The 27,714-nt window shown below is 40.7% G+C and overlaps 1 protein-coding gene and 1 long non-coding RNA gene across 4 annotated transcripts; one reads left to right on the plus strand and one right to left on the minus strand.

Annotated features, from left to right (window-relative positions):
- Positions 1–25,722, plus strand: LOC111261295 (CAP-Gly domain-containing linker protein 3). 3 transcript variants are annotated; one of them, XM_022834667.2, is made up of 10 exons: positions 1–771; positions 7,149–7,255; positions 7,688–7,878; positions 9,503–9,724; positions 11,537–11,684; positions 12,063–12,274; positions 12,624–12,891; positions 13,740–13,995; positions 19,555–19,949; positions 24,090–25,722. In XM_022834667.2, the coding sequence occupies exons 2-10, from the start codon at positions 7,153–7,155 to the stop codon at positions 24,281–24,283; spliced, it is 1,989 nt and encodes a 662-aa protein (XP_022690402.1). In that variant the 5' UTR covers positions 1–771; positions 7,149–7,152; the 3' UTR covers positions 24,284–25,722. The 3 variants fall into 3 exon arrangements, with proteins under 3 accessions (XP_022690402.1, XP_022690404.1, XP_022690400.1); XM_022834669.2 differs by lacking the exons at positions 1–771; positions 24,090–25,722 and adding exons at positions 5,518–6,482; positions 20,760–21,503; XM_022834665.2 differs by lacking the exon at positions 1–771 and adding an exon at positions 5,523–6,482.
- Positions 18,070–19,702, minus strand: LOC111261296 (uncharacterized). Its single transcript, XR_002680907.2, has 2 exons — positions 19,563–19,702; positions 18,070–19,283 (listed from the first exon to the last, which is right to left on the minus strand). It is a non-coding gene; the product is annotated as an uncharacterized LOC111261296 (long non-coding RNA).
- Positions 25,723–27,714: the final 1,992 nt, after the last annotated feature.

The raw sequence follows: 27,714 nt of genomic DNA on the forward strand, positions 1-27,714 counted from the left end.
GATACGATGTGAATATAAAATCATGTTAGAAGAACCGTCTTGACAACGTTAGAGTTTAGTGCGCAGATTCGTTTACGGAGATCAGGTTCAAATGTTCGGACATTGACGGCCCGCACCTAGCCGATGGTCGGACAGATGAGCGAAGTGGTCAATCAAATGGCCGGGAACCCCTGGCCGAAAATCCGGAAGGCCGCCAAGAGTTGGCCCCCTCGTTAGGGGCTTGCTTCTGTTGGCAATATGTGTATTTGTTGTTTAATACAGTGTGTGACTGGCACGTGGTAATAAGCATGTCGTCAAGATATTATAGTTGAATTAAATGAATACCTATTATTACCATTAGAATTATCTTGCGAACATGCGCTATCTTCACCGTCAACACTCGGACACGAACTACGATATAATTACTTCGCATGACAAAATTTAGACCGCTAACGACAAGCTGACTTGGTCAATAATGACAGTAGTAGTAAACAAATTGAGTTGATAAGGCTTCTAGAAACAATCTCTAGATGAACTAAAGTGTTTACATGGTGCAAATATTGTGAAAGTTGTTGAGTGTTAGTTAGAAGGGCAGGTTCAGTGATGAACAACTCTGATTGTACCACGCCGAGGAGATTCTGTTGAACATTAAAGCGGTGATCGTCACCTCAAATAGCTGAGAAAAGGCCCAGGAAGCCAGAAAAACCGCGGAACTGGCTAGGGTGGGTGTTGAAGCACCTGAATTCGACAAGAGACATCACCATGTTGGAGCTACCGTTCGACGTCACTTAGGTAAACCTTTACCTAAATTGTAGGGAGCTAAATTATCAGTACGAGAAGTGCTGTTGTTTATTAGTGATTACAAAATTAATGAATTTGTTTTATGTACTCTTATATATATATATATATATATATATATATATATATATATATATAGCGTATATGCAGATCCTCTCTAATAATCATCATATTTAAAAGGATTTTAGCCCTTTAATGAACGCATGCACAGCTTCACAGGACATGGTGTTATTAATTCATACTAACCCAAGAAATAATTTAAAAACGGAATTAAGGATAAAAGAGAAATTTAAATAGAATTTTATTTAAATACATTTATAATGTAATTTCCAGTTTTCATTATAGATACAAAGTGTACGTACCGACAGATCAGGGTTTCAATTTGCAGACATTCGGCATCGCGCTGATTTTTAAATTCCTTACCTTAAATATTACTCTGAGTGGTAATGATTTTTCAAATTATTTAGGATGTTCATGTCAAATTCTCAAGCGGTTACATTTAATCAAAACGAATATCATTAGTTCCATCGAATTTGAGATACATCATTTCGCGTTAGTCCGTACCACAAAAGCAATGAGCCAATTGAGAGTGCTTTAAGTCTAATAGCTAACAAAGAGTATCAAATTAGAAACGAGACACAAAAAGATAAGAAATAATGTAATACTCAATCATTCACAAATTGCACTCGTTCACAGGTACTTGTCTGTTTGCGGTTACTTAATAGAGTTGTTTTTTTCTGACCCGCTTCATGTATGCTATCAAGCTAATGAGCAAAATGAAAATTACGCGCGACATTTAAAAAAAAGTCATCTTACAACGCGTTTTATATTGATAGTGATTTACTAAATAGTTTATTCTTCTATATAATAGACTAGTGATACAAACTGAAGATAAACTATTGATACATCTAGGCTCATGCGCCGATCAAAATAGAAATATAGAAAAGAGCGATTATTTTTATAACCAATTCATGCAGCATTTTCTTACAGCAGGATGACACACCATTCGTCTTTTCTTGAATCCTCTTTTGACAAAAGATATATCACTGCTTAATAAAATGGTCCTAAATAAGGTCATCATTGGAATGATATTATTAATGATATTTTTAGCTTTATGTCCTTTTCGTCGAAGTCGAACAGAATTTACTTCATAATCTCGACCGACCTTGCCCAATCGACGTTCACTCTAGATGTGCGCGTTTCAAAGCTGCAACTTGCCTTTTCGCAAGACGGCTCGAACGTCCAAAGACCGAGAAGGGCCGAAAGTGGCCATCAGCCGACAAAAAACACTCGAGTCTCATCGTACACGGTATCCGAAGCTGCCCTAATTACATTAGCGGCTTCTTTCGGTTGAGTGGGCCGGAGGAAACGAAATCTAGAATGAAGTTAGCTTTTCAACCAACTTGCTTAACCTCCCCCATTCATAATTTATAAAAGATGTGTAACTTCGACCCTTCCGATAACTTTTATGGTTATCACATCACTTGCTTTTATCCACTCTTTCAGTCCCAAAGGCTAGCATCCGCTGCTCCGAGCCAACAGTGGCCATTGGGGTTAGGCTTCGACGTATGCTGTGTATGCGGCGAGAATTTTTGATGATCAGTCAGTACAACGGTAGTCTACTGTTTATATATAAGCACCAATGTCTTTAGATTTACGTCCGATGTTTCAAGCGTCGGGCATTGCTTGAGAATATTGGTTTCAAGCACGAAACAAGTGCGTTTATTAACCTAGACCGGTTTCGAGCCTAGACCGCCACGTGGCCTTAGGTTTAGCAAACGCGTTACCAATGTACGATCACATTGAACGAGTCTTCCTTTATTTGACAGCGGTTTGGTTGCTGGCACTGCATCCATACAAGTAAGATCCATAGACCTTGAATAGTTATCTATGTGATAACTTAGTTAAGTTCAAATGAAAGACATAACGTTAAGACATAATTGTTTGTCTAGAGTGAATTGTATTTTAGACTAACAGAGAGGGCTGTAGCGGGCCGCCAAAAAATGTAGTTAGGATTTCGTAATGCGGAAATTATTCCAACATGGAGATGACTTTTGAAGGCGACAATGATTGGGTTATTTGCTGTATGATAATCCTTGTAAGAAACCAGATGTCTCTAAACTGTAGGCGATCCGCCTATGGAGTTTAACTTTAGATACTGGGGAGCACAGGCTTCAATGCGCCGTTGAAAAAAGCGTACATTTTTTCCACCTATTGGGTCGCTGATGACTATTTCATTGCTAAGAATAGTTTGACTGCGGCATAACGTATATACTTGTTAATAAATAAAATAATAAAATAGAAGAACTGGGAAATCCGTACATCGTTCTTCATTGTTGCTATTTAGGTATGCTCCTTTATTGCCGCTTTCTTTGACCCATGAATATTTTGTTAACTAAGAATTTATCTGTCATTCACGAATGGATTCGGTCGTTGTTTTCTTATCAGGCCAGCGTTACACTATGCCCTTTTCTTATCTGTTTCCGATGGCAATGATTAGTAATGTGCGACGATAATCCTTCTGTATCAACGCGCGTTCGCGTGTAATATTGTCATAATTCTAACGACAACGACGGCAGTATGAATATGATGCTTCGGTGCGATGAGTTACGCTAAGTCGTTTTCTATTCCCTTACTAAATCGTGCTCACATCTATCAGTTGTTCTCTACTTATTCTCAATCGACATAAGCGGGCCAGCTTTACCATATGGCCTAAGACCAAAGGGATAGCGTTAGGCCTACCATCACTTGTCGTTGCTTCGGCTGGACCACTAACAGGTACCAAAAGACAACAATGAAGGCAACAGCGCGATACTGGACGACGACAACGACGGAAAAAAACGAACAGTAACGACGGCGGCGATATAACTACCACCTGTCGCTTCAACTGCCACCAAACCAGCCGAACGACGTTCAATGGATCAGTCCTGCACAATCACCGGCACTACCTCGTGCACTAGCTATTGCTAGTCTACGTGGGAGTCCTCACGCCTCGAGCTCATAGCGACCCGACGACACGACGCAATGCGCGACGCAAGTTACGTCGATGCGTGCGACGCTCCCAAACAGCAGTACGAGCATAAGCTGTAACAGTAACAATAACAATATTAGGGATATTGATGACGGCCGGCGGCTGTGACTCACGATATTAAATATAGAGAGACCGTATGGCTCGACAACGGTAATACCGTAGCAGCGTAAGCATCGCAAAACGTGCAATATGTAAAGAAACAAACGAACATACCCAACGGAGCGACCGTTATGGCAGTAAGTCGCTACCGCGTTGTTCCTGTAGCGGTAGCGGTGGCTGCAATTGTTCGGCCTCAAATCAATGGGAGGGTCTCCTGTCGATTGACGACTGGCAATACCGAGAACGAAAATAAATATTACCTAAAGCCAACAACAACATGCCTCTTTTCTGTTTTACGAAGATATCAGTTGGGTTACGTTGCCGCTTCAAAAACCATGGCTTATTGTCGTCGTTGTTGACCTTGTTATTGTGCTATCTGTTGTACGCTGCCTAACCTCTCATTCGATCTGTAGGTAGGGGACCGGCCGACCGACCAGTCGAAGTGAAGTGGAGTCGAGAAACGACGGCCAAAGCTCTCTTACCAACTGGTTTCGACCCGCTAGGGCCCAGCTTCGGTTATAGGGAGGACAAGTCACTAGTGACATTAGTCGACGCAATCCTTGACGCGCCGATCCCTACCGTAGTTCGTTGGTCAAGCGGAGAACAACATTGCAGTGCTATTTACATACAATTACTTCTGTGCGTATGTACGTACGTACGTTTGTTGTATCTCAGTGATCATATCGCATACAGGACAAAGCGATTCGAGTAACTCAGTTGCACAACAGTTAATCAGCGTCCGGCGTCGTAACGTCTCTCATGTAAGAAAGTCACATATCGTGGCACATAGTTCATGTTACTACAACAAGCCAATTTGTCCCTTTTTCTCTACGGTTTGATTCCGCAATGTTATACTATAATAGGTACTTATCGGAGTAACTGACGAACGGAAGGCCGAAACTCCACACACGACTATCCCTAATGTAATGCATACTTCAATGTTAGTTATTGGCAGCAGCAGCGACGGATGACTCCTGTGTTACATCGTTTAGCTCTGCTGCCACGCTCATGTTGAACCGCTTGCCATATGTCGGCGATGATTATAACAACGTGCCCCCACACGACGTGCTGAAACTTGTTTTTTTTTTTTTCTGTTAATATGTTACCACAGCGCCAGATGCTATTCGAGACGTATTAACTTTGCCATCAGTGGAATCGATTTTCTACGTAGCAGCAATAGCAACAGATAATGCAAGAATCAGACGACCGCTCGGCTGGTCAGTTTGTCAGTTAACTTGTGTGCTAATGATTTACAGAAAGAGCGGAAGAGTGCGCGCGCTAAGAGAAATCGGAGGCCGTTCCTGAACGACGAAAAAGCAGCGCCCGCAACCGTGCAGAAGTTGCAGCACAGAAAGGCAGGCCATTTTGGCCCGACAAACGACTTGTTGAGCAGCTGTCTCCCCCATCGAAATAGCTGTTGGCAGCCTAATCAGCTGCTGGTACGAACAGCAGCGGCAATGACCTCTACGTCGTTGTCGTTAACTTACTTTACTGGTTTGTTTGTCGGGCTCGCTGCCGTCACTGCTACCAGTCGCTTACATTTTGCCCGTAATATACTGCGCTGCCAGGACGGGTGCGCACTTCTGTTATTTTTGTCGGCCTCTCTGTCTGTCGCCCGCCGGCCGGCCGGCCGGCCTGACTGACTAGTATATGTTATTTGTCCATACTATGTATTCTATACAGTTCCATCGGTGTTAGCTTTAACAGGATAGAATAGATTCATCGCCGGCGGCGGCGGCTGGACGAGACATCATAAACAGACATGAGCCTGATACCTGACGGACGCAGACGTAGTAATAACGTCTGTCCTATCTAGACATTGATGTAGTAGCTGTGATGCACCTGTGCGGCATTCACGCGTGCTTACTACGCTGCAGTACAGTGTGGGCTGTATTCGTTGCGAACAAAAGGCGTATCGACGACGAAAACGACAACTACAGAGCTATTACACCGAGCCACGGACCAATGGTGCTTGTGGTCCGCAGACTCTGAAGTCCCTTCGCGGAGCCAGTATTATTGTCGTTGCTGCTGGTGATGGCAGTGGTATATCTTGACAAAGACGACATTTGAGCGACTTCGGCACGACGAGTCCGGTCGAGTGGAGTGATTAATTACTGCTGTTTAGGCGGGCGCTGAAGACCCTTAACCAGCCTGATTCGGCGCGATCTGATCGTTCGATACTGAACAAGAAACGAATTCAAGCGGAAAAGCTTTCTTGTCTGTGGGGACATACAAATAACAGACTAGTCAGATGTCACTGCGCGCCGATTAGTTGGTGTCGATCTGAGCCTTTTCAGACAGGTGAATTTCCGTAGAGAGTGTCGGTGACAGATACGGATGCTTTGCTTCGACACAGTGTAGCACAAGTGATAGCGACCTGAGAGCAAATGGACAACGCGAATGGATAATTTTGGTGAAAGTATATTTGGATGACAGCTACTTCGAAGGACATGGCGAAGGGCTTTCCCTTACGACGAGCCTGTTCTCCGATAAACTTCCCGGGGGACACTCACCTAGCAACGCTCTGACTCGATAAGAAGATGAACAGTCGCCGTTTAATCAGCGGTCGCCTGCGGTTTGTTAACATGATGATTCATAACAGCGTCATACTTATCCCGATATAATCTAAAGTTGTGTCACAGTTTATTTCTTTTATTGATGGAGTAACTTATAGTATGCTTCACATATGATTATTTATTGATTGCTAGTCTTTGTGAATGCGACCATCATACATGAGGACATTATGTGATCGATAGTTGGCCCGTTTACGAGAAAACACCGGGAGTGGTTCCAAATATGTTTGGTCGATTTGTAAAGCAGACAGTTGAGTATGTACTTCACGTTCAGTTTGTCTTTAATTGAATCTGAGTTTTCTCCTCTTGGCATTATCAAGCTGGCCTGGAGGTCAGGTACTTTTACATGCTGATAAGCAGAACTCTGTCAATCATAAAATATTGTATTATTTTAGTGTTTTGCCGTCCTTTCGAGTTTGCGAATGCTCCGCTTTGTCGATTGGGAGCTAGACAGTCATAACTAGGGCTTACGTTACAATTCAAGAGCGTTCGATAACCGTTCTAATTGATCTTGCGTGAATACTGAATTAAACTCATTCAGTGAAAGGAAGAATCCTCGATTGGGTCACTTCTGTGACAGTCTTCATTAATTTCCGTAGATATTTAGCATTTACTCTAACCTGGTACTAGCATCATCAATCAACGACGGATTGCACGATTTGTTTCAGGGCGATGCCGGTTAACCCAGCAGGAGATGTAGATCGCAGCTCCGTCGGGTCGGGCAACTCACTTGGGGAAAGGCCCCAAGTGAAAATAACAAGGAAGCACACAATTGGTAAAGGGTTTAATGGGCTGCCAGGGTAGATCTTGAATTCCAATAAAATTCCACAGTTACTACTTTCATAATGGATCTTACTTCAACTTCAATCCAACATCTTTCTGTTCTATAATTGCAATATTAGCGTATCAAGAATGCTGTTCCTTAAAAGTGTTCACAGTTCAGTATGTAACAGTCGAATTAGAAGAAGATTCAGCGGAAGTATATCTTCGATATAAAGAAAAAACTGACCAATCTAGTTCCCATCTGCACAAGCCTACGTAACGTTTCCCTGCGTCACACGTATTAAATCCTTCCATCTTTAACACTGACACTTACAAGACAAAGCCTAGCAAGAAACTTCATCAGTTGTTTAAACAAACTAATGATGTCGTCCCTCTAATTTTGTGCTGTGTTTTCCTACAATTGTAATAATAAACACACCACCAGTGTACCCATCGGCTGAAGCGCCGCGCTGTCCACAATGCGAATCGGAAGGCCTTCGTCACTACAACTTCTCCGAGTGTACTTCCTGTATGGAGCTGCTGAGGAGCGAAGCTACGACTGTCCCGCAGATCCTTGCCATGTTACGACACTGGAATCCTGTAACGCAGAAACATATGCACATTATCGCCTCTGAGGTACAATGTTAAATGATTCGCTTGTAGAAGGGCTGCTTAGCTATTGTGTTTCCCATATCAATGTATACATAGATTTCGTGGCAGATATATTTTTACGAATTGCACCGTTGGAATCATCGATCGGTGTCCTAGCACACCGATCGATGATTCCATGTACGCCAGCTAGAATACTCTCGATACGACTTCGTTACCTCTATGACCTATGAATTTCACCGTCATATTTACGTGGGCGGATGAGAAAAACGGAGAAATTTCATACTGGCCATTTAAATATTGTTTTTATGATAAGATTTATGTCAACTACTTATAGTAATGCTTATTAGCTATTTAGAAAATTAAATATATTCACTTTACTAGATACCGAAAATGTTAAGGAAATTTCAGCTGCGACCCGCATCAAATATATTATGTATAGTGTTTTTTTGTACGCCTTGCTTCATTCAACCTGTACCATTTTGTTTTTATTCCATTCCGTATGTGTATTATAGCTAAACGACGTATTTCTATTAAAGGCATAAAACGTGAATACCTATTCCAAGTCGTGGTGAAGATTACATGCAGCTGGTGCGTGCGCTCATTCACTAAATGTCATTTTGGCAAATAAGTAATATAGGGCTATCTGAGGGATGGCCGGTATATTACGATTTACTGAAGATGTCTCTTACAAATCGAGCGTCACTGTTGGCCTGCTGTGTTCGCCAACCAAGCAAATTCTGCATCTCTAATTAGCTCATAAAAAAATTACATTAGCTTTTTGACACCAGCGCTTGCTACTATAATGTCTAATTTCCGGCGAAAAAATATAAAAAAGAAAAATGTTACTTGAAAGTAAAGATGTCACAGTGGTTCTGAGTCCACCCAGGGTTTCAGAGGCAAATAGAGCGAAATCAAACTCCGGACTATTCAGAAGCGAAACGTTTGGCATATAGTAGGAATTTAAACATATGCTTAAGTTCTATAGATTAATTTCAGCCTCTTCTTCGTCGTCTTCCTTCCTGTTATTACTCATACTTAGCACTGGGTTGACTGGCACATTCGGCCGCGTTTGAAAGAATATAACATTCGAAATAACAGAAATAAGCTAAATATTCTCATCGAAATATTTCGAAACAGGAAGAAAAGTATGAAGCTTTGCCTATTATTAACATCAGCTACAAGAAATAGGCAGCCATTTTGGATTCGTTCTATGGGTTCTTATGTGTCCACAGCTGTCTCACGAACAAACACGTTAGGAACCAGTTCACATTCTGTGAACACATCGACCGATGCGCTCATTATGCCCGCGAGCTTTACGAGGAATAACATCGAAAATACTTGCTGAACCAGCTCAGCCCTAAATTCTTATTTTCTGCTCGAGGAAGAGTAGCTTCTAAACTATCGTTTTCTGATTACTCTCAGCCTTCAGGCATAAAGAAAGTATTTAAAATCAATTACCACAATTTTCAGAACCACTGAAGAGGCCTTACAACGCACTTACTATTAGGGCCTATTTCATGCTTGAAAGCCTCCGTGTCTACAATAAAAAATCTAACATTTATTGTATTTATCTAATTTATTGACACTACTGTTACTATTAGCTAAAAAGTATGTTTATGGTTCATTGCGGTCTACGGATCTCAACCAGATTCTCCGGCGAGGCTCGAACGTAAATGATCGTGATGGCCTGACAGATATGAGCCTACTTCACTATGCCGCTAAGGGAGGAGCTCTCGCAGGGCCTCTTGTGGCAGGCCAAACTGTTACAGCCCTCTTGGACAGGGGTGCCGATCTCAGATTGCGTTGTCGTTGGACAGACATGACGGCCTTACATTACGCTGTATTCTTCGATGTCCCCAACGTCGTCGAGGTAACTAAACGTAGATTCAAAAATTAGATCCGTGAAGTCATTGATCTGCATGTTTGTGTATGAACACTTCTAAAATGGAAATGTTTTCAATGTAAAGTCATACTTGCCATGCTTCTTTTCAATTGATAATCTTTCCTTTTCTATATATATACTTATATATAAGGGTTATTTGCTTTTTCGGTTATAGTGACTTGAAAGACTAGTTACTCAAGAGTAGCATTCCTGCAGCGTGTCAGCTCTGACGGAGTAAACGACGTTACGAAAAAAAGACAACGCATACTTACCTTATAGCGGTGACATAACAAAAAACAGAAGGTATTCATCTCCGCAGCTAAAGAAGTGTTTAGTATGACTGTTACATATTACGCGTCCCGTACTTATATATTCTGGATTTTGTTGTCCTTCCAACAAGATCCTTTTCCGTTTCGTCGGAGACTCATTGCTCTATAGTTCTTCATGAGCTTTATATGTGCTGAAAACCTACCTGATGACATTGTTGCCAAAAGCCCTGAGCGCTTTTTTAGCAGGGTCTATGGCAAAACTCTACGAAAGCCAAATTTTAGCCCTCTTTTCCCGTCATAGGAGAACGAGGTTCGTTTAACATGAAGTTCCCTATTTTTTTTCCACTAATGATGGTATAATACGGGAAAAGCATTAATAGCTTCCCGATAGGAATGAATGATGACGACCGGCGTCGCTCGCCTTATTGTCTGACTGTAACTTCATTAAATTCAGATAAATTCTTTGACCAACAACGTGCAAAATATCGTTTACGGTCTACGGTGAGCTATTTGCAGCGAAGCTCGCACTAAATCACAAGAGAAGGCACAAGGGACAGGTTATGTCGGATCCTTTTCTCTTCCCACCGTATAAGATGTGTCCACCCAGAAAATTAAGCATACCCGGAGTGATGATGTTGTACTGATTACACCGATAAAAACGTCGTTGTATTCTTAAGGACACAGGTGAGGTTTTTCCTAGCTTAGCTGGTTCCTTTACAAGAGTTGACCATCTAGCCGAGTTCGCGCGTTGGCTCTGTTCTCTGTTTGTTTGACATGCACGGTAACACAACGCATTAATTAATAGGACCGTACTTTTGAGCTATGGAGCTAGGGTAAAAGACATTATCACTTGCCTCTGTCTACGCATGCGCCGCATTTCGACGCCACTGTTCTACATACTAAGCTATAATATTATTTATCATAAAATGTATATGTATGTACAGGTGCGTCTGTAATCGTTCGAAAGCGCAAGCAACGGCGAAACTTGGTCGTATAAAAAGCCGATTCGAACCCGGCTCTTTGAGGGTTTCTAAGGCTTGAATACTGTTTTCTCTCTTCTTCTAATATCTGCGATGAGTAATACTAAATAAATCGATTTCGTTCAAGCAACGAATAACAAGCATAGTAACATTAAAAAAACATAGTAACAAAAAGAGGACTATTTTATTTTTGTATCTGCAAACCTTCGATTTGGTCTAACAGTGCAAGGCATCAAGTCTTTCAACAATGTACAAATAAAACCAGCCTTTATCGTTACTATTATTAATAAAAATAACGACTTACAGAAAAAAACAAAAACGTGGATTCCAATTAGCATACAATGAGCCGAATAACGGGATTAAATAACCGCGGCACGAAATATATAATTTGGTTCTATGACCTTGAATAGAATCTTAGAATTAATGTATAGGATTAGCACAGAATAAGACATGAGACTAGGACAAAGAACATTTAGAGTTTATACTTGTTGCATACATCGTACACACAGCCATGATTGAATTACATTCATCAGGAGATCTAAACTTTTCAGATTTTGCTAAAAGCCGGAAAGCGTTCCGACCTGGAGGCAACGTCAAATGACTTCGAGGGTGGCACCTCGTTACATATTGCCGCTGCGAACCTCAACGTTGAATCAGCGAAACTCCTCGTCCAATATGGAGCTAATATTAACGTCACGGGTAAGCCGCTTAATTATTTTTGTATACTGTATACCGACGTTCTGCTTTTGAATGCGTGGTAAATGTTCGAAAAGTCACACGTATAAATCTCATACACAGTTCATAAAATACACAACCTGCAAAAACCGAAAAAAAAAAAGAAGAAGAAGTGCTACTTCTGCTTGCTTTAAAGATCGTATAAGGAACTCACTTAACTCAGAATCTGTCTATTCACATTGTTTAACTAAAGGTAAGCATGAGGATGACGGTGCTATGGTCGATAATAACAAGGTGTTTTCAAACTCGAGCCAGTCCCTACTATCACGGTCCTTAGGTATTTTTTTTTATGTGAAAAAAAACTCAACACGTATATATCGATTTTTCGACTGACGATAATAGATAATTTAGGGCGTACGCCAAATGAGGTGATACCGCCCACTCTCGATCCAGACCTCGTGCCCGAAGATGCGATTGTTACACTGAAAGACTTACTTCGTTCAGATTCAAGAGATGAAATTTTAGCTTCGCCGCAGACATCAGTGTCCGGAAGAGTTCTACTACAATCCTTGGGACTAAAAATTGGCGATCAGATTATGGTCAGCCCTAACAAGGTACGTGGCGAGAAGCATGATGTTAACACTACATAGCCCGATTGTATCCAATATTGCGACAACGTGACGCGCCAGATACAGTAAACTAGATGTTTCTTAAATTATTAAGGAAGAGTTTTCATATCAAGGAAGAGTATTCGCAAGGGCAATCTTCAATGCTTGACTACACATCATATGTTACCCACTGTTACCGTAATCTCTTCAGCATCATAATTTTATTTCCAAGCTTAAGATAGGGCTTCCCTTAGCCCTACGTAGGGCATTAAATTGCCGTACATACCTGTTTTGTTTATTGTAGCAATTTGCTTACTTTGTCATATTTATTTGTTTTCTATATGAATTGCTTCAGATAGGAACTCTTCGCTATTGCGGGACGATTCATTTCGCAACGGGCGTGTGGGCGGGAGTTGAACTCGAGGAACCTTCTGGGAAAAATGACGGCTCCCTAGCTGGAGTTTCGTATTTTAACTGCCCTGCAAACCATGGAGTTTTCGTTCCAATCACAAAGGTGTCCAGGCCCAGTCAGTCTAGCTTCACGGATCCGCCTCCACGAAAGGATCGTATTTTCTCATTTCCCAAACTCGATGTCAGTCACGTAACCTCCAAAGTGCAAACCGGTAAGTTGAATCCTGAGATCGGATCTAACTGTTGCCCCCTCTTTCATTTCATTCTCATGTAACGACACTGTCCAGAGAAGAAGGTGCGTACAAATACGAATCGATAATGTGAAATTCGAAAGAATAGCTTGCCAATTGCGAAAGGTATTTCGACTCCTGAAGTATCCGTAATCTGACCAGGTTTATTGGCACCGAACGCATCTAAATAACGGTCGACGTTAGTACGCCATTGAATTTATTTTGATGTTTCCTAGTTTACCGTCATCTTATTTAACCTCATTAAATTGATCGCTGTCGCTTCGTATCTTAGTTGGAATTGGGTGCGTGAATCGCATTTGTGTAGAGTAAACGTTTTTATCAAAAATCTAGATTAGAATTAGATAAGCAGCATTACCCGTTGGTATAAACAATATTATTTGCTGTATATCTATTTGCGCATCTAATAAAAAAATTCACATAATAGCTCTTTATTATAATATTTTAATCTTGCTGAAACATTGCAGTACCGATAGCCCGCTCAAAGGTTGTTGTTCATGGGGCGGTGGGTAATATTTCAGGTATATAGGACAGTTTGAGAATGTTTAAATATTCACACTGCCCAAACCCAACTGCTCAATGAAATGATAGAGATCAATGGGAAATAACAGAAGAAAAGGTTATTAGAGACTATGTAAATAATGATTGTACAAATAAGACTAATAATAACAATAAGTCTATCAATAGCTGTAAAGTAGAACTGCTACTACTGATGTGCAAAGGTTAGACCTGTGAGAACTGTGAATTCATTTCTATGATTGACGACACCCCCGAGCAGATGATACCTGTGCCTTCCTTTGATCAATTTACAGGCCTTCGTGGCAGTCGGGTAGGCAGTGATCCTTCTGTCGAGCCGCTCCAACTCGCTGTAGGGGATCGCGTGTTGGTTGGTAATAAGCGTAAAGGAATTCTCCGGTTCATCGGCGAGACTAAATTTGCTTCTGGTTATTGGGCTGGCGTTGAACTGGATACTCCACAGGGGAAGAACGATGGGTCCGTTGGAGGAATCGAGTACTTCAAATGTCCACCAGCCCACGGGGTCTTCGCTCTTGTTGGACGCGTGAGGAGGTAAATGAGTGAAGAGTAGTCATTTATCATCAAGTCACTGATCAGGTTACTGCACACTGTATAATATGAATACAATTTGTCTCGCACATATTTTCTGTGCATGTTTTACATGTGAAGCCAGACTGCTATAACTATTATTGTTCTATTTTGCCCATAACTAGAATTTGTTAATTATACTTGTTTCCTTTTGAAGAGTTACGTTCGTCGCAAACACGTACAATTTTTGAAGATGCTTTTCTTCAATCATCAACGTAGCTACTGATGATTAACGTCGTATCAGTTTGTGACCGTAAACAATCGATTATTATCGAATGTTACTCTTCTAAATTTGTTCATTATACTGTTTTAGGCATCAGCGAATTCTTTTTGGGAGCTAATGCTCTAAAATGGAACTCGGGTTTGCTTTACTTAAGTGCAGAACATATAGATTCTTACTTACTCACTTGGGCAAACGTAGAAGAGCCGTTACTACGGTACATGTAGAGACTAGTAATAATGAGAGGAAAAAAACACTGCGCGCAGACTAAACACACCGCGTACGTGGGATAAAATTTTCATTTACTGCGCAGCGAACAAAAACACGCTAGCTTGACAGGGCACTATATATTCAATCATATTAAACAATGGCAAGGAATAAAGTGCCTAGATCACTTTAATTGTCACGCAGAAACCTTTATTGTTGTCGAATCATATTTAATTAGGAATCAATAATTAAGGTATTAAGAGAACGAAGTCCATTTACGTTTCATGGGCCAATCAGCTGAATGAAAAGGAAATCTAGTTGAGAAAGTACAGATCAGTACTGGGTGACTCACGCTACGTTTCGGTCCTGGGTGCAGTGCGCCCCAGAAAAGCACAAACACTTTATAGAATGCATTAACAGTATTATTTATTTTATTTGATTGGTTGGCATAATGATGAATACTGCTTCCAGAGCTACGATATTTGATAAAGTTTTTTGCCATTTACCCCCGATAAATTTGTAAAAAGATGATTATTATATTTACAAAGTATAAAGGTCAACAAATATGACCTCTGCATGTTGTCGCGATCACTGTCTTTAAGTAAGTCAGACGTGGCTACGTGATACGAGTGTAGAATGCAAAAAGCAATAGCGCCAAATACACTTCTGTGGGGACTCACGAAGAGGAGCTATCTGTTAGCTTGTTTTTTTCCGATCTACCTTTGATTCCACTCGATACGCGCTAGATCAGTTGGAATAGGTCGTCCGCACCTCCACACAGACGGCTATACCTCTATTATTACACATGAAAAATACGTCTAATCCACCCGAACAGTCCCGGAGACAGATCATGGTGATGCGGCAGACGTCAACAAATGTAACTCAATGTACAAAAGAATTGCTCAAGATAAAGACAGAAAACCTAAATCGCCTTGGTCTCATGAAGGGCAAACACCTGTTTGAAAAAATCTTTTGCAAAAATAGTTTTATACCATAGAACAGGGCGAGGCCTAATTCGCTGTTTAGCTTTGCTTTTGGACCCGTGATTTTTATTATTTACCACAGAAAATCCATCCTGTAGTGGCTAGAATGGGTAGACATTTTGCCTTTACGTAGCGTTTATGTAACACTACGAAACAGACTTCTGAGATAGTTGTGTCCGTCCGTCGTTTGCCGCGGCAATAAGGAGCAACGTGGCTGAACGGGTCGATGATATGAGTCAACAATTTGTACATGCCTCAAATAGAGAGCGCTTGTTTTGAACGCACCCATTGTTAGCGCTTATGTTTCAAAGATAGCGGAAGCGTTTGAAAGACCATTACGGCCAGATAAAAATGGTCGGACCATTTGAAGCCGAAAGCATCCACATGTGCGTGAACTCCCCCTTTAAACTAAGGTGATAAAGATACTATTTTAGGAACGACGAGTTTCTGAAACTCTTCAGTGTTGTACGCACATACTTAACGAAAATTCGTTCGTACAGAAAGCTGCGATTCTCTGATTCGTAAGCGTGTCCTAGCGCGATTGGGTAGTCTGTTGAAGTGCATGCGAAACGGGTGGGGCAAACATGCGGGGGTGTTCATATCCCGTGACGTGATATGAACGTAATATCGTTGGCGTAAAGTTAACCTACTGAATTTGTTTCGAGACTATTATTTGAAGGTCTTAGTTGACAAAATACTCTGAAACTGAAGCCTGAATTAATCCGAAGCGTGCCCTGATATTTAACTTGCGCAATGGCTCTAAGATATTGTACTAACCCTTTAAAAGTTAAATCTGCCGGTCGGTTTTATTTAGTCTAGTAATTGCACAGCGTTCGTCGTAAAGGGATCCGTCGTCCGCCTGCCCAAAGCAATACTTTCGAGATACTTCGAAGGATTCGTCAAACGTTGATGAAGTACGTTCAAACTATACATTTATCATAACTAATCATGTTTCACCAAATGACAGTTAATAACCAAGAGTATGCTCGCGTTATCAGCGGATATATTAAATTATTAGTCTTTTGCCTAAGAAAAGGTAATTGTTGTAACGTGTCGGTGAAAATCTTCTAAGTATCTTTAGCAGATCTAGATATTATTGTATTTTATCACTCACTGATAATGGCAAAATGTTATCGTGCTTTGCATGTACAGCATCTATGAAGCAGTAAGTGACCGAATCTGAAAATACTGCCACATACATTTGAGCGAAATTTGCGCTGATCGCCGTTGAAGAAATACGAGATCTCAGATGATTTCTGAGCTCAGCGTGCTGAACAACAACGTATGTCCTAATGCCCTTGTATGAAAAATTCCTCAACACGATCCTTTTAGTAGCTAGCTTAAAGCCTGCCCTTAGCTGTAAAGAACCAACTTACGATCGACAATGATCATACGATAAGCTGACTTGCAGAAGCCTGAATTTCAGACAGAGTATAACTAATTTGGGACACCCATATGAGTGTGTCCGTTGCGACAGGTATTTAAGATCTTTTGTGACCTGACGATACCATTAATTCGTCAGCGTTAAAGACGAGCACAGGGTAAGCATGCTGAGCACCTTGGATAGGTGTAAAAGCTTTCTTCTATTTCAGGTGATTGTTGGTCTAGTGCCGTAAATCATTTTCCCTTCGATGCATCTAATACATGACATAAATTACTACTCGTCTTACTAAACAAGATATATCACATTTATACTTGTTTAATAATGTAAAGCCTTGGCAAAAAAATACGAAGGCTCCAAAAATAGTGGATTCTATTGTTCCATTTACTTGAGGAATATCTTTCCTTTTCATATTGAATTATGGAGTATATCCCCCACTCACCCCCTATAAACACGATCATAAAAACAGAAGTCATATTTATAATTATCTTACAGCAACTGGCTCCAACGGTATACTCAAAAAGACTTTCGGTTGCGTAAGTTTGAACTAATAAATAATCGACTTGATATTAGCTACATAAAGCAAAGGTAAATATATGTTTCCGAGCAATTTATAATTACATGTATAATTAGAGAATTAGCTATATGCTATAATAACAAGTGTGCGGCACAACGTGCGGTCATATCATTGTTCTGTCATCCGAAATAGCTACAGCGAGTTTAAATTCCACGCTGTATCACTGTTTCTATTCCGAATAGATGCAACATGGCATTAAAGTTAACTTCGTATAAGTTCTTCTTGCTTAATGAGCTTGAGAGCACATATCTAGAATACAGTCCAGGATAACTGTGCGTGGATTTTGCCGATTGGATGCCTAAATTTTGCGGTAAGCTACTATAGCAGAACGGGTATAAAGTTCTAGATACCTTTCTGGGAAGAAGTTTTAAACTTAATGTTATTCACGGTTGTAGTTCCCTTATGTGCTGCCCCTGCTGGTCGAGTTTTTTTTCTATCTGTAGATAGAGGTTCGAGGAGCTCGAAGATCATTTAATGCTTTCTCGATCAATTAGACGCCGCTGAAGCGGCGTATCTAAGAAAATCCACTAAGGTCCTTTTTTTACTTAGTAACGCATGTGGCCGCAACAGAAAAAAACCGAGTTAAAACATGTGATCTCTGTGTTTTTTTTTTGGATATAGGCAACGTTCAAATAGCAAAGATAAAATGAATATTGATAAGTTGAATCCATATAATGCTAGCCGAATTATTCAACTTTATTAGTAATGCTTACAAAAACGTTTATTACGTCAGCGCTGGTCTCAATAATAATTATCAATGTGTGCTTTACGATTGCTCTATCGTTTTCCGGCGAAGGCTCCCGACTGAAATCTTCTCTCCTGTATGCGGACATGTGCACTGATAAAAACAATAAATTCTTTAATTGACTATGTGAACTTATGTTCCATGGCTGTCTCGAACAGTTCTCTGTTTCGCTTAATGTTTACAAAAGAGGCGTAGCTTTACTGGTGATCAAACTCGCTGTCAGCGCCGTAGGGCATTGAAGATTCTGGAACGGTAAATGGGCAAACGTAGCGATCACCGTATCCATACATGTGTATATACATGGGAGAGCCTATAGCTGAACGGCAACACACATATAAGAACATTCGAATGATGAAAGTTTTTCGCACCCCCCCCCCCCCCCCCTAAAATACTGCCACCTATAAAGAGGTCATTGCTAACACGCTAACATTAAGTTTTAGAAACGCAAGTAAAACTATATTTAATAAGTGAAACCTGCAAAGAGACATTTAAAAAGTCTGGCAGAACGTAGGTCTCTGCGGTGTTTCTAGACCATAAAAGCTCCTTAGAACAAAGGATCCCATGCTTTGCTCAATGCCACGTGCCGGCTTTATTCAAAGAGATGACATAAGCCCGTCGTTCTTTTCGACTCGTATGAACGCACTGTGCCCTCAGAGATATAAAAGGTCAAAAACGGCTATCCTATACGCGGATGACTTTGCTCTATTGAGAGTGTTTTCACAGAACAACAAGCATTTGGGCCGCGTAAGCGATGCACTAATGGGGTCGAATTGGTCATCAAGAAGGCTAAGCCCTTTGCCGTAAAATTTACAACTTCGCGGAGGGGTTGATAATGCGCTGAAGTATGTGTCCGAGCCTTTTGCACCTCGATGCCTTCGAAGTAAGCTGCGTGCGTGCGCTATTTATACAGACGTAAAAAAATCACCATGGACACCAATATCCAGGCAAGTATTGCCCTATTGTGTCATGTATTAGCATTCAAGTAAGCGATCGCCTCTAGGGAGCACGACTGTCTAGCAAAAGTTCTTGGCGATTCTTTGCTATTCATCCCTCTCGTGATGGCGCTTCACTGTTTATCCGTGGCTGGGTGTAAAAAAACCCTTTGGATGTATTGTGAAGCATGAAGGCCGACGACAGCGCTAACGGGGAAAAAAAAAAAAGCATTGTAAACATGTTGACGTTGTAAACAAGTCAAGCAACTTCGATCAATTTGTCCATGCAGATACTGGTAACATAGACCAACGGTAATAAAAAGTGCGTACTGATAAAGATAATCGAATACAAAATAGAAAAGAAACGGAGAACAATTGACTAGTTGTTGTCTGTTTTCTATATGTATTTTTAAATTAGCATAACAGAAATGTCCATCTACTATCGAGCTTTGCTTGTGCGTTTTGTCATACCTTACAGAATCTTACCTGAAGAGGAAGCTGGGTCCGATGAGTCGATTAAAGACGCAAGCATCTCACGTAGCCCCACCGAGGGCTCAACAACGTCAAGTTCGAGAAAGTCTAGCGTCTCCCAGTCAGCCCAGACCGCGGTCAGCGTTCGAGACGGGGGCGGAAGCAAGGTGGCGGAGAAAATAGAAAAGCATGATAAAGCCGATAAAGGAGATAAGGGAGTATCTACAGCCGCCGCCGCCGCAGCAGCAGCAGCTTTACTAGCAGGTACAGCGAATGCAGATAGATGGGCAGACAAAGGCGAAAAACAGATTATCTCGACGACGTTGAAAAAGAGCTGCAATTGGCTACGTGAAGGGATGAATGTTTTCGTACAGAAGGAACTCGGCATTCTGCGCTATATTGGTGAGTTCAACTATTACCTGCGCCTCCATCTATACTTTATTCGAATCTCTAATTTTTTTTTGAGGAATTAGCAGGATGAGGAAGAAATGTACACAGTCGTACAACCGGCTAAAACGGCTGAAGAGGGTTTCGGACATGTTTGTTAGGAAAATCTCGCTTAGAATTGGGAATTGGGGAACCTCCAGCGTATTCCGTATGTTCATTGATAATATGAATTATAAGCTGCATGCTATAGCATAAGAACGCTTCACTATTTCGTTTTAATCTGCTGCAGAATAATTTGAGTGAGCGAAGAAGGAAGTCAGGTTCCGATCCTTTCGCCACTGGAAACATATAGATAATATTTGAAATACTATAAAAATTATCGACCTTTGCCCTCTCCTAGTATCGAATGAGAGAAGAAACTATTATTCATTGATCCTGTCGCTGTATCGACTGCGTACGTTTACGGCGGTCTTCAAGAATGGCTTATTTTCTCTGGATTAATCCATAAACAAGTTCAGCTTAATTTAATATTGGTCGTCTGCTTTTCTAAGCGAAAGCTTGCCTGGCAAGAGGTCGTACATATGTGTAATGATGATGATGGTTTGTTTCGCGAATCCTTTTCGAGTCGTCTCAGTTGAATGTTATTTAGAATCGCTTGGGTTCACATTCAAAATGGGAATTTCGCTGTTATAGAAGAAGAAGAAGAAGAAATCACGGTTGGTCTTGCGACTCTGTGGTAATAAAATATTATTTGCTAGAAACGCTCTTCCACGCCCTGCAATGGCTCGTTCCGTATGATCGCACGTAATTTTTGTCACTCTTCAGGGCTGCGTCTCTCCTAGGCTTTACGCTCCTGTTCTAAGGTCTGTTTCCGAGTAAAAGTCAATCGTAGCAGACAGCTTATTGGGGAAGAGAACAGTAGCAACGGGATGAAGAAGCACATCCCACGACTGTTACCTGCTTCGCAAACATCTTCAGCGCGTAAAGCCGCAACTCGATCTTCTCTCATCGTTCGAGGGAGTCTGGAACACAAATGAAAGAAAGCAGCAAGGTATCTGCGGCGAAAAATGCAGTCGCCTATTTAGTCGTGAAAGTATTAATAAAGAAAAAAAAAAAGCCGACTAGTTCGTTCGTTCATAATTTGAAGAATTTTTTTTTGGGGCTAGTAACCCTAAAAAACGCGGGTTATATAAATATGGAAAATAAAGAGTCGACACGAGCACAATGTAAATTAGGAATCGAATTTTTATCGTGAATGGCGAGTTGTACAATTAGGGAAACTAAAAATAATAGTTTCGCATCAGGAGTTCTCTGGTGATAGTGATTCAAAGATGTGTCGAAAAATAATGAAGGTTCCTTTAATGGTGAAGGTAAATTTGTAATAAATTTAAAATCACAAAACGCTAATAAAGCTTAGTGCTGCTCACGTGTATATAATTGAATTAATGATTCGGCAGAAAATTAAACAGTTCTATTAGTCTGGTTCCAGCATAAACAAGTGAATCAAACATAGTTTTCTGTGTTTTTTTTTTCTTCAATTATTCAAACAATTCTCCGAGCTGCAATAATCTGGCTAGACGGGCTCATTGAATAGATCTGTTTATAGATCCAGAGGGTACCGTTCATTGAAGTTACGTGTGTAGTGGAAATCGCTTAGACAGTTTGTGTTCAAAAAGTTGTATCGAAATTTGCGTCCTTTCGTCGTGTTTTACTATTGAAATTGCCAGAACGACATTCATGTATCAAAATAAATCGCAAACCTGACAAGCTCATATTGCGGACTGCTGCTGTTGGCCTGCGCGCGTAGGAACAATAGGAGCATTTAGGTAAAACGCTAGCAGTATTCAGCCATACTCGTTACACACATGCAAGAAAGTTGGCGCTTGTTATAACAACTTGTCAAGTATAACGTTGACCCTGAAGCCAGAAAAGTTCAACCTATATTTAGTCGGAAGTTTGTTATAACTAAGCAATATCGTAATTAGCTTTCGCTAAACTGGCATGGGGTTGCGTTTCACTCCTTTACCATTTGGATTAATGTATAATTTATGTGTTTTTCGCGCTATCCTCATAGCTGTCGTACTATCTTGAACGCTTATGTTATCTATCCTGTATTTTATATACGCACTATTTAGAGATACTCTTCTAGAACAAATAGTCTATTGCACAGATCTCCAATGTGATGTTACCATCAATCTATTATCTCGGCACTATTTTCTCTGTTTTCTGCTTACGACTCTATACAAAGTTTTTTTTTTTTTATTACTGTGCAAGTATCATATAGAAGTGCGTGGCTGATTCGTACCGTCCTTTTCGGTAGATACGGCTACGTAGAACAATATTCAATCAAATACCGGCTCGCTACCCTTCTCACAAGAGAGAATTTTTCTATTAAATAAAGCACATTATACTAATTTTTATATATCTGAACACCTTCAAAATAGCACAGACCAACTTGCATTAAGTAGAGAACACGTCTACTTGGAATGACTAAGATTTATGCTATGAGCTTTTCTATTAAGTGCTGGTTGTTGGCATTTTTGTAAAATAAAAATGCCCTTGCTGTACATTTGTCTCACAATGGAGAATGTGGAGAGACGGGTTTTAGCAGGGTTTGACTTTGCCTAGGCGGGCGATATATATAATGCGTATAGTTGACTGTCTTTCATTTCATCATGCTAGACAGCAACGTCGGTGGTACGCCAGAAAAAATTTCGGGCATCTGGTTAAATCCAGGCAGAAGACTCCACCGCAGGATTACAAAACAAAAAGCCGGCAAAGGACTACTATGTGCATTAGGCCATGTCTGTAGAAGTGAGCCTGTTATGATATATGAAATTGCACCTCAACAACTATTCTGAAAAAAAAAAAAAAGCAAACCGAAACTGCAAAAATTCTTTGATTATACTCAGTAAGTAAATGTTAAATCTGTATCGTATAATCGGGCAGGGAACAGCTAGCACTGGTTTCTTCCATTCAAGCTAGGTACATATACTTTATCCTCGGAATTTAAACAATATATATTGTTCTTTTTGTGACAACTATTGTTACTATCTTTGATTGTCGCAAGGGGTCCGCGTAGAAATGGTTCTCTTGCAAGTGTTCCGTAGAGTTTATACGTTAAATGTTGTTTCGCCGAAAAGGAGGTTCTTCGAAGTGTGCTGTGTACTCAAGGATCACCGTTCTTAGCCGTCGCCAACGATTGCTAACAAGGGATCGGTAAACAAGTTAATTCCATGAACAGAATTTCGAAGAAAAAAAGTTTTAAAGGAGTTCAATTCTTTACAATACATTAATCATCTCGCTGCAGATTACTCGGCTGTATGATTAAAGTTTTCGTAAAAAAAAAAAGTTTTTAAAAAAAGAACCACCTACGAAACAGGACATGCTTCTACCAGTCGAACTCAAAAGACTAACAAGATAAAACCAAATGATGTATCCACAGTCGTTCGCCTACAAGACGCTATGTGGATATCAATATACGGATTCCGTCACGCAAGACGTGGACGACTTTCTTCTAGCTTCGACTCGTTTCCATTATAGAGTGCATCGACCGAGGCTGCTTGATATTTGTAACAAAAACATACTACAAACGGCAGCTTTTTTTTTCTAATAAGTCCGAAATTGCATTGTATTAGTTGGCCAAGGCCAGCGATCGATATAGGATACACAAAAGAGGTTTTCAAGTTAAGGGAAATTCTTGAACATCTGAGTTTTTTTTTTAATATTATGTATACTTAGTAGTACCAGCATCTATTCTTGTTTTATGGCAAATCGAGTTTCTATGTACACGTTTAGACAGTCTCTGAAGATGGATCTGATGGATAGGTTTGGCTTGGCGAGAGGGCTTCATAACGAAAGGCTCATATTTGGGAGGGAAGTGGCAAAAAGTACAATAGGTTAGGCTCATCATAAGGCTCTAACTAGTTCGGAATAGCAACTATTTAGCCAGAAATACTAGCAAAGGGCTAGAGCGACTTGGGGCGATTAAAAACGAGATAGAAAAACACCAAAGGTCGTATCGACTTTTCGTTGAAAGTCTACAGGAAATACGACACTTAACCCAGCCCTAGGATTATATAGTAAATAACGTATTCTACAGAATGCTTATGTTACACTCTATGTAGCTAATGTGCCGATTAACCCTTTTCGCAGGTCCACTCCAGTTCGAGGAAGGAACATTCCTTGGGGTGGAATTCAGGTTGCCAATCGGCAAGCACGATGGAAGCATTGGAGGTACTAGGTATTTTCGATGTAAGCCTGGACATGGACTCCTAGTACGGCCGTGCGTCGTCAACGTTCGTGGAATCAACGGCGCCAAACTTTTCGAGCAGAAAGATTCATCATAAACACATCATCATTCAGCAGTTCGCAACATCGACCATGAGTTGTCACTGCGAAATGAAATGAAGAGCCAAAATCATGTTGACGAAATCACCTCCAGCTGCAACTGTATACTGTTGTATTTTTACTAAAATTTATTTTTTTTCATAACTTATTTTGTCATTGGTAATAACCGTTACCTTCATATCCGGCTACCTGTTTCCGCCGTCGGATTCGACTTTCTCGGTTTCCTTTACGAAATTCATCTGAACTACGTACAACTACTTGAAGTTTCGAGTGAATCGCTTAAACATTGAACAAAAAGTAGAGCTTACTTTTTGTGGTGTACTTAAATCGTATTAAATTTATGTTATGAGAAGGACATTATAAATATACGCACACACTTTCAGTATTATAACGGCACGATGTCGAGTGAACGCAAGTAATACGTAAATGTATGAAGCCAATGCTAGACACTGTACTCACTATGTTCAATCACAACGTCGTTCTTCTGACGATATGATGTATGTTTACCTGACGATGAGGTGTTTGTTTACCAGCGGGCCTATTACACTCTAGTTATCGTACGAAACCGTGATAGCAGAGCGCGAAACAGCCAGCAGCAATGCTCTGTTTGTTATTGCGAGAAAACAAGTCCATCTTCTAAAAGTTCATAATCGAGTTAGCTCCGCTAATGAGAATGCGCATTAATATTAAAATTATGATTTTAAATAAGTAAGCATCTAGGCAAGTTCCTTGGTTGAATTCGTATGGACAGTTCATAGATCCTGTGCGAAGCGGACGAGTGGATAGGTTGCAGCAAGGAAGGATACAAACTGAGAATAACCTATAGGAGTGGGTGGTAATCCTTTTGCTGATGAATATTGCACTAGTTTGCGCAAACACATCAAACCATCTTCACGTTACAACAGCAACGAGCAAAAGCTGTCAGAAAAACATGAAGAAGATCAACAATGTCAGTTAGTTCGGAACTTGTGACCGGCCTTACACATCTAAGCTTAAAAAAGGATCATCGCCCAGCTTCGTGGACGATCCCCACAATTAAAGTGCAATAATTTTGCAAAAAAAAATCCAGAAAATACAGTCCAAGTACATTGTGGACACGATGAAATGTCATTTACGAGCACCGGTATGTCTACGCTTGCGCATGTAGCTTGCTCTATCTTTCCACCATTGTGATATACCTAATCGCCATCCGCACACAAGCAGTTGATACGCAGGAGTGGGTCTAATGCAGTTTTATCCTCTTGGGGTGATATATTCTAATACCATCTTATTACATTTGTACGTATTATATATGTACTCCGGTTACGTCGCACAGCAACTGCTTGACGATGAGCACTCATTGCAAATGCAGACCGTCACTGTTTACATACCGCGAGCAAATCATGGGGTGGCTAATGGCGGATTTTTTAAATAAACGTCACTTCTCTTGTCTCCTGTATTTACTAGCTAGCGTTTTTCGATTCTACGTACATTGCAAAATTCGAATCGAGCTTCTAGAGATCCGAGCGTACCTGATGACAGAGATGAACATCTGTGATCAGTAAAAAAGCAGAAGCGACATAGACAGACTCAACTGCTCTTAGTTAGCTAACAGCCAAATGTATACGTACTTTAATATTTACGCGTTGAATATATTTACGTATAGATACGTACTTTAAATGACGTCAGCTGACCAAATATGGAACGGGATCGGACTGTTCATGCCGCTGATTATTTAGTGTATAGTGATCACAAGATAGCATACTAACGATACAGGAGCAGCGAAATGTCCGAAGTCTGCAATAATGACGACGAGTATTTATTTTAGTGAGGATCGTCAAGAACTATTATTATCCTTATTATTAATATAGTAGCGATGTATGACTGCAACACGCAGGAAACAGAAAAGCAACAGTATATCTATTGAAGATCTAATTTTCAACTGTCATTAAAAAAAAGCACGAAACGCCACTTGAATCCGCCTGTCAGATTTCAGCTACAGCTTACAATCATAGAAATTCTAACGTGTTGATCGTGTTTGACCGAGGCCAATATTCGGCGAGAAAAAAAAAAAAAACAACTCTACCCTACTGACTCCCATCTTTCCAATCCGCTAATACAATTGTTGTGCGTGACATTCGTTTAAGGCTTTGCTATAACAGTGTGCCTCTGTACAGACTTCAAACACAGATCCGAAGCAATCAGACTAACAACAACAAAATTGACATTAATGACATCTTTTTTACAGGCGCGTAAAAGGGTTCGCAGATCGCTGTGTGCGCGCGCGCGCGCGTGTGTATAGACATTTTGCTGAATAATGAATCTAAAATTTAATTGAAACATCTACTAAAGTTTTCTCAAAATACCTTCGTAGCACCTAGCCATATTTAAGTAACTAGATTTATCTAAAGTTGGAACTTAGAGAAAGTGTATATCAATTCCGGCACGTACGCACAATGCGGCACAAATGAATCTGGCAGTATTCATACTCTGGTCATAGGAACCCGAATGAAGCACGATAGCACAGCATGGACTTTTCCACAGAAGTGAAATCAGAGGCCAATATCAGAGGAGTATTGTGAAGTTTGTGATATTGTTTGCCTGCTCCTATGGGTAATGTTTTAGCGGCTGACAACTTTCACGAGGACTTTGATAGCGTTTAATAAAGCTAGCTTCAAGATCGCATTTCAACTACTAAGCGGTGAAGAGTGATTCTGGTCTCTATTGCAGGTACCGTATCGATTAACAATTACTCTATCGTATCACGTTGGGTATTTTATTATGTGTACGACGGTGATTAAGCAGTTCTAAAAAGATCTGCACTGTCTACGAAGGACGCATACGTTTATGGTGAACGAAAAATACTTTTTGCTTAGCTTCTTGATGAAGGAGCGATTTACCTTTATGGAATACGTTAAGTCAATCGCCGCGGAAAAACGCTCCGAGGTCTAACAAGCAGTCGAGTTTGTTGCATTTGCTTAAAACGCCTTCAAAATGATATTTACCGTGAAAACGAATTTATATACACGAGATTTGCGTTCTCCAGAACGCTTTACGAACGAACGATATACGATGCCCAAATATACACGCCGAGCTGAAATGACGCATTTTACATCGGCACCATCTATTCATTCGATGGACCCATCTCGATAAAGACATAAAGGTAGGAAGGACGGCTTTCATTGTGCGTTTCGATTCACAACCTAGCGTACATCAGCAGTCCGTCCATATCACAAACGGACGGGGTCGCTATAGATATTCGACATGACGCAAATCATCGTTGCTGTTCTAATAGAGATACTACTACTGGTAACGGCTTGCAGCATCTGTGTGCTCCTGTCTCTTCAGACCATGTCATCCTACTTTCAGTTTTCCCGACTCCCGGCCGCCTGCAACGATATAAACTGAACGGCATAATGAGCTGATGCTAATGCGACTGAATGAACATGAC

The sequence above is a fragment of the Varroa jacobsoni genome, unplaced genomic scaffold (genome assembly GCF_002532875.2).
Source record: "Varroa jacobsoni isolate VJ856 unplaced genomic scaffold, vjacob_1.0 scaffold_544, whole genome shotgun sequence".
Classification (NCBI taxonomy): Eukaryota; Metazoa; Arthropoda; class Arachnida; order Mesostigmata; family Varroidae; genus Varroa; species Varroa jacobsoni.

Coding starts and splice junctions, on each gene's coding strand:
- LOC111261295 (XM_022834665.2), top strand. CDS start 6,448: ATGAACAGTCGCCGTTTAATCAGCGGTCGCCTGCG. Junction 12,892..13,739: donor AACCTCCAAAGTGCAAACCG/GTAAGTTGAATC, acceptor ATCAATTTACAG/GCCTTCGTGGCAGTCGGGTA. Junction 13,996..19,554: donor CTTGTTGGACGCGTGAGGAG/GTAAATGAGTGA, acceptor CATACCTTACAG/AATCTTACCTGAAGAGGAAG.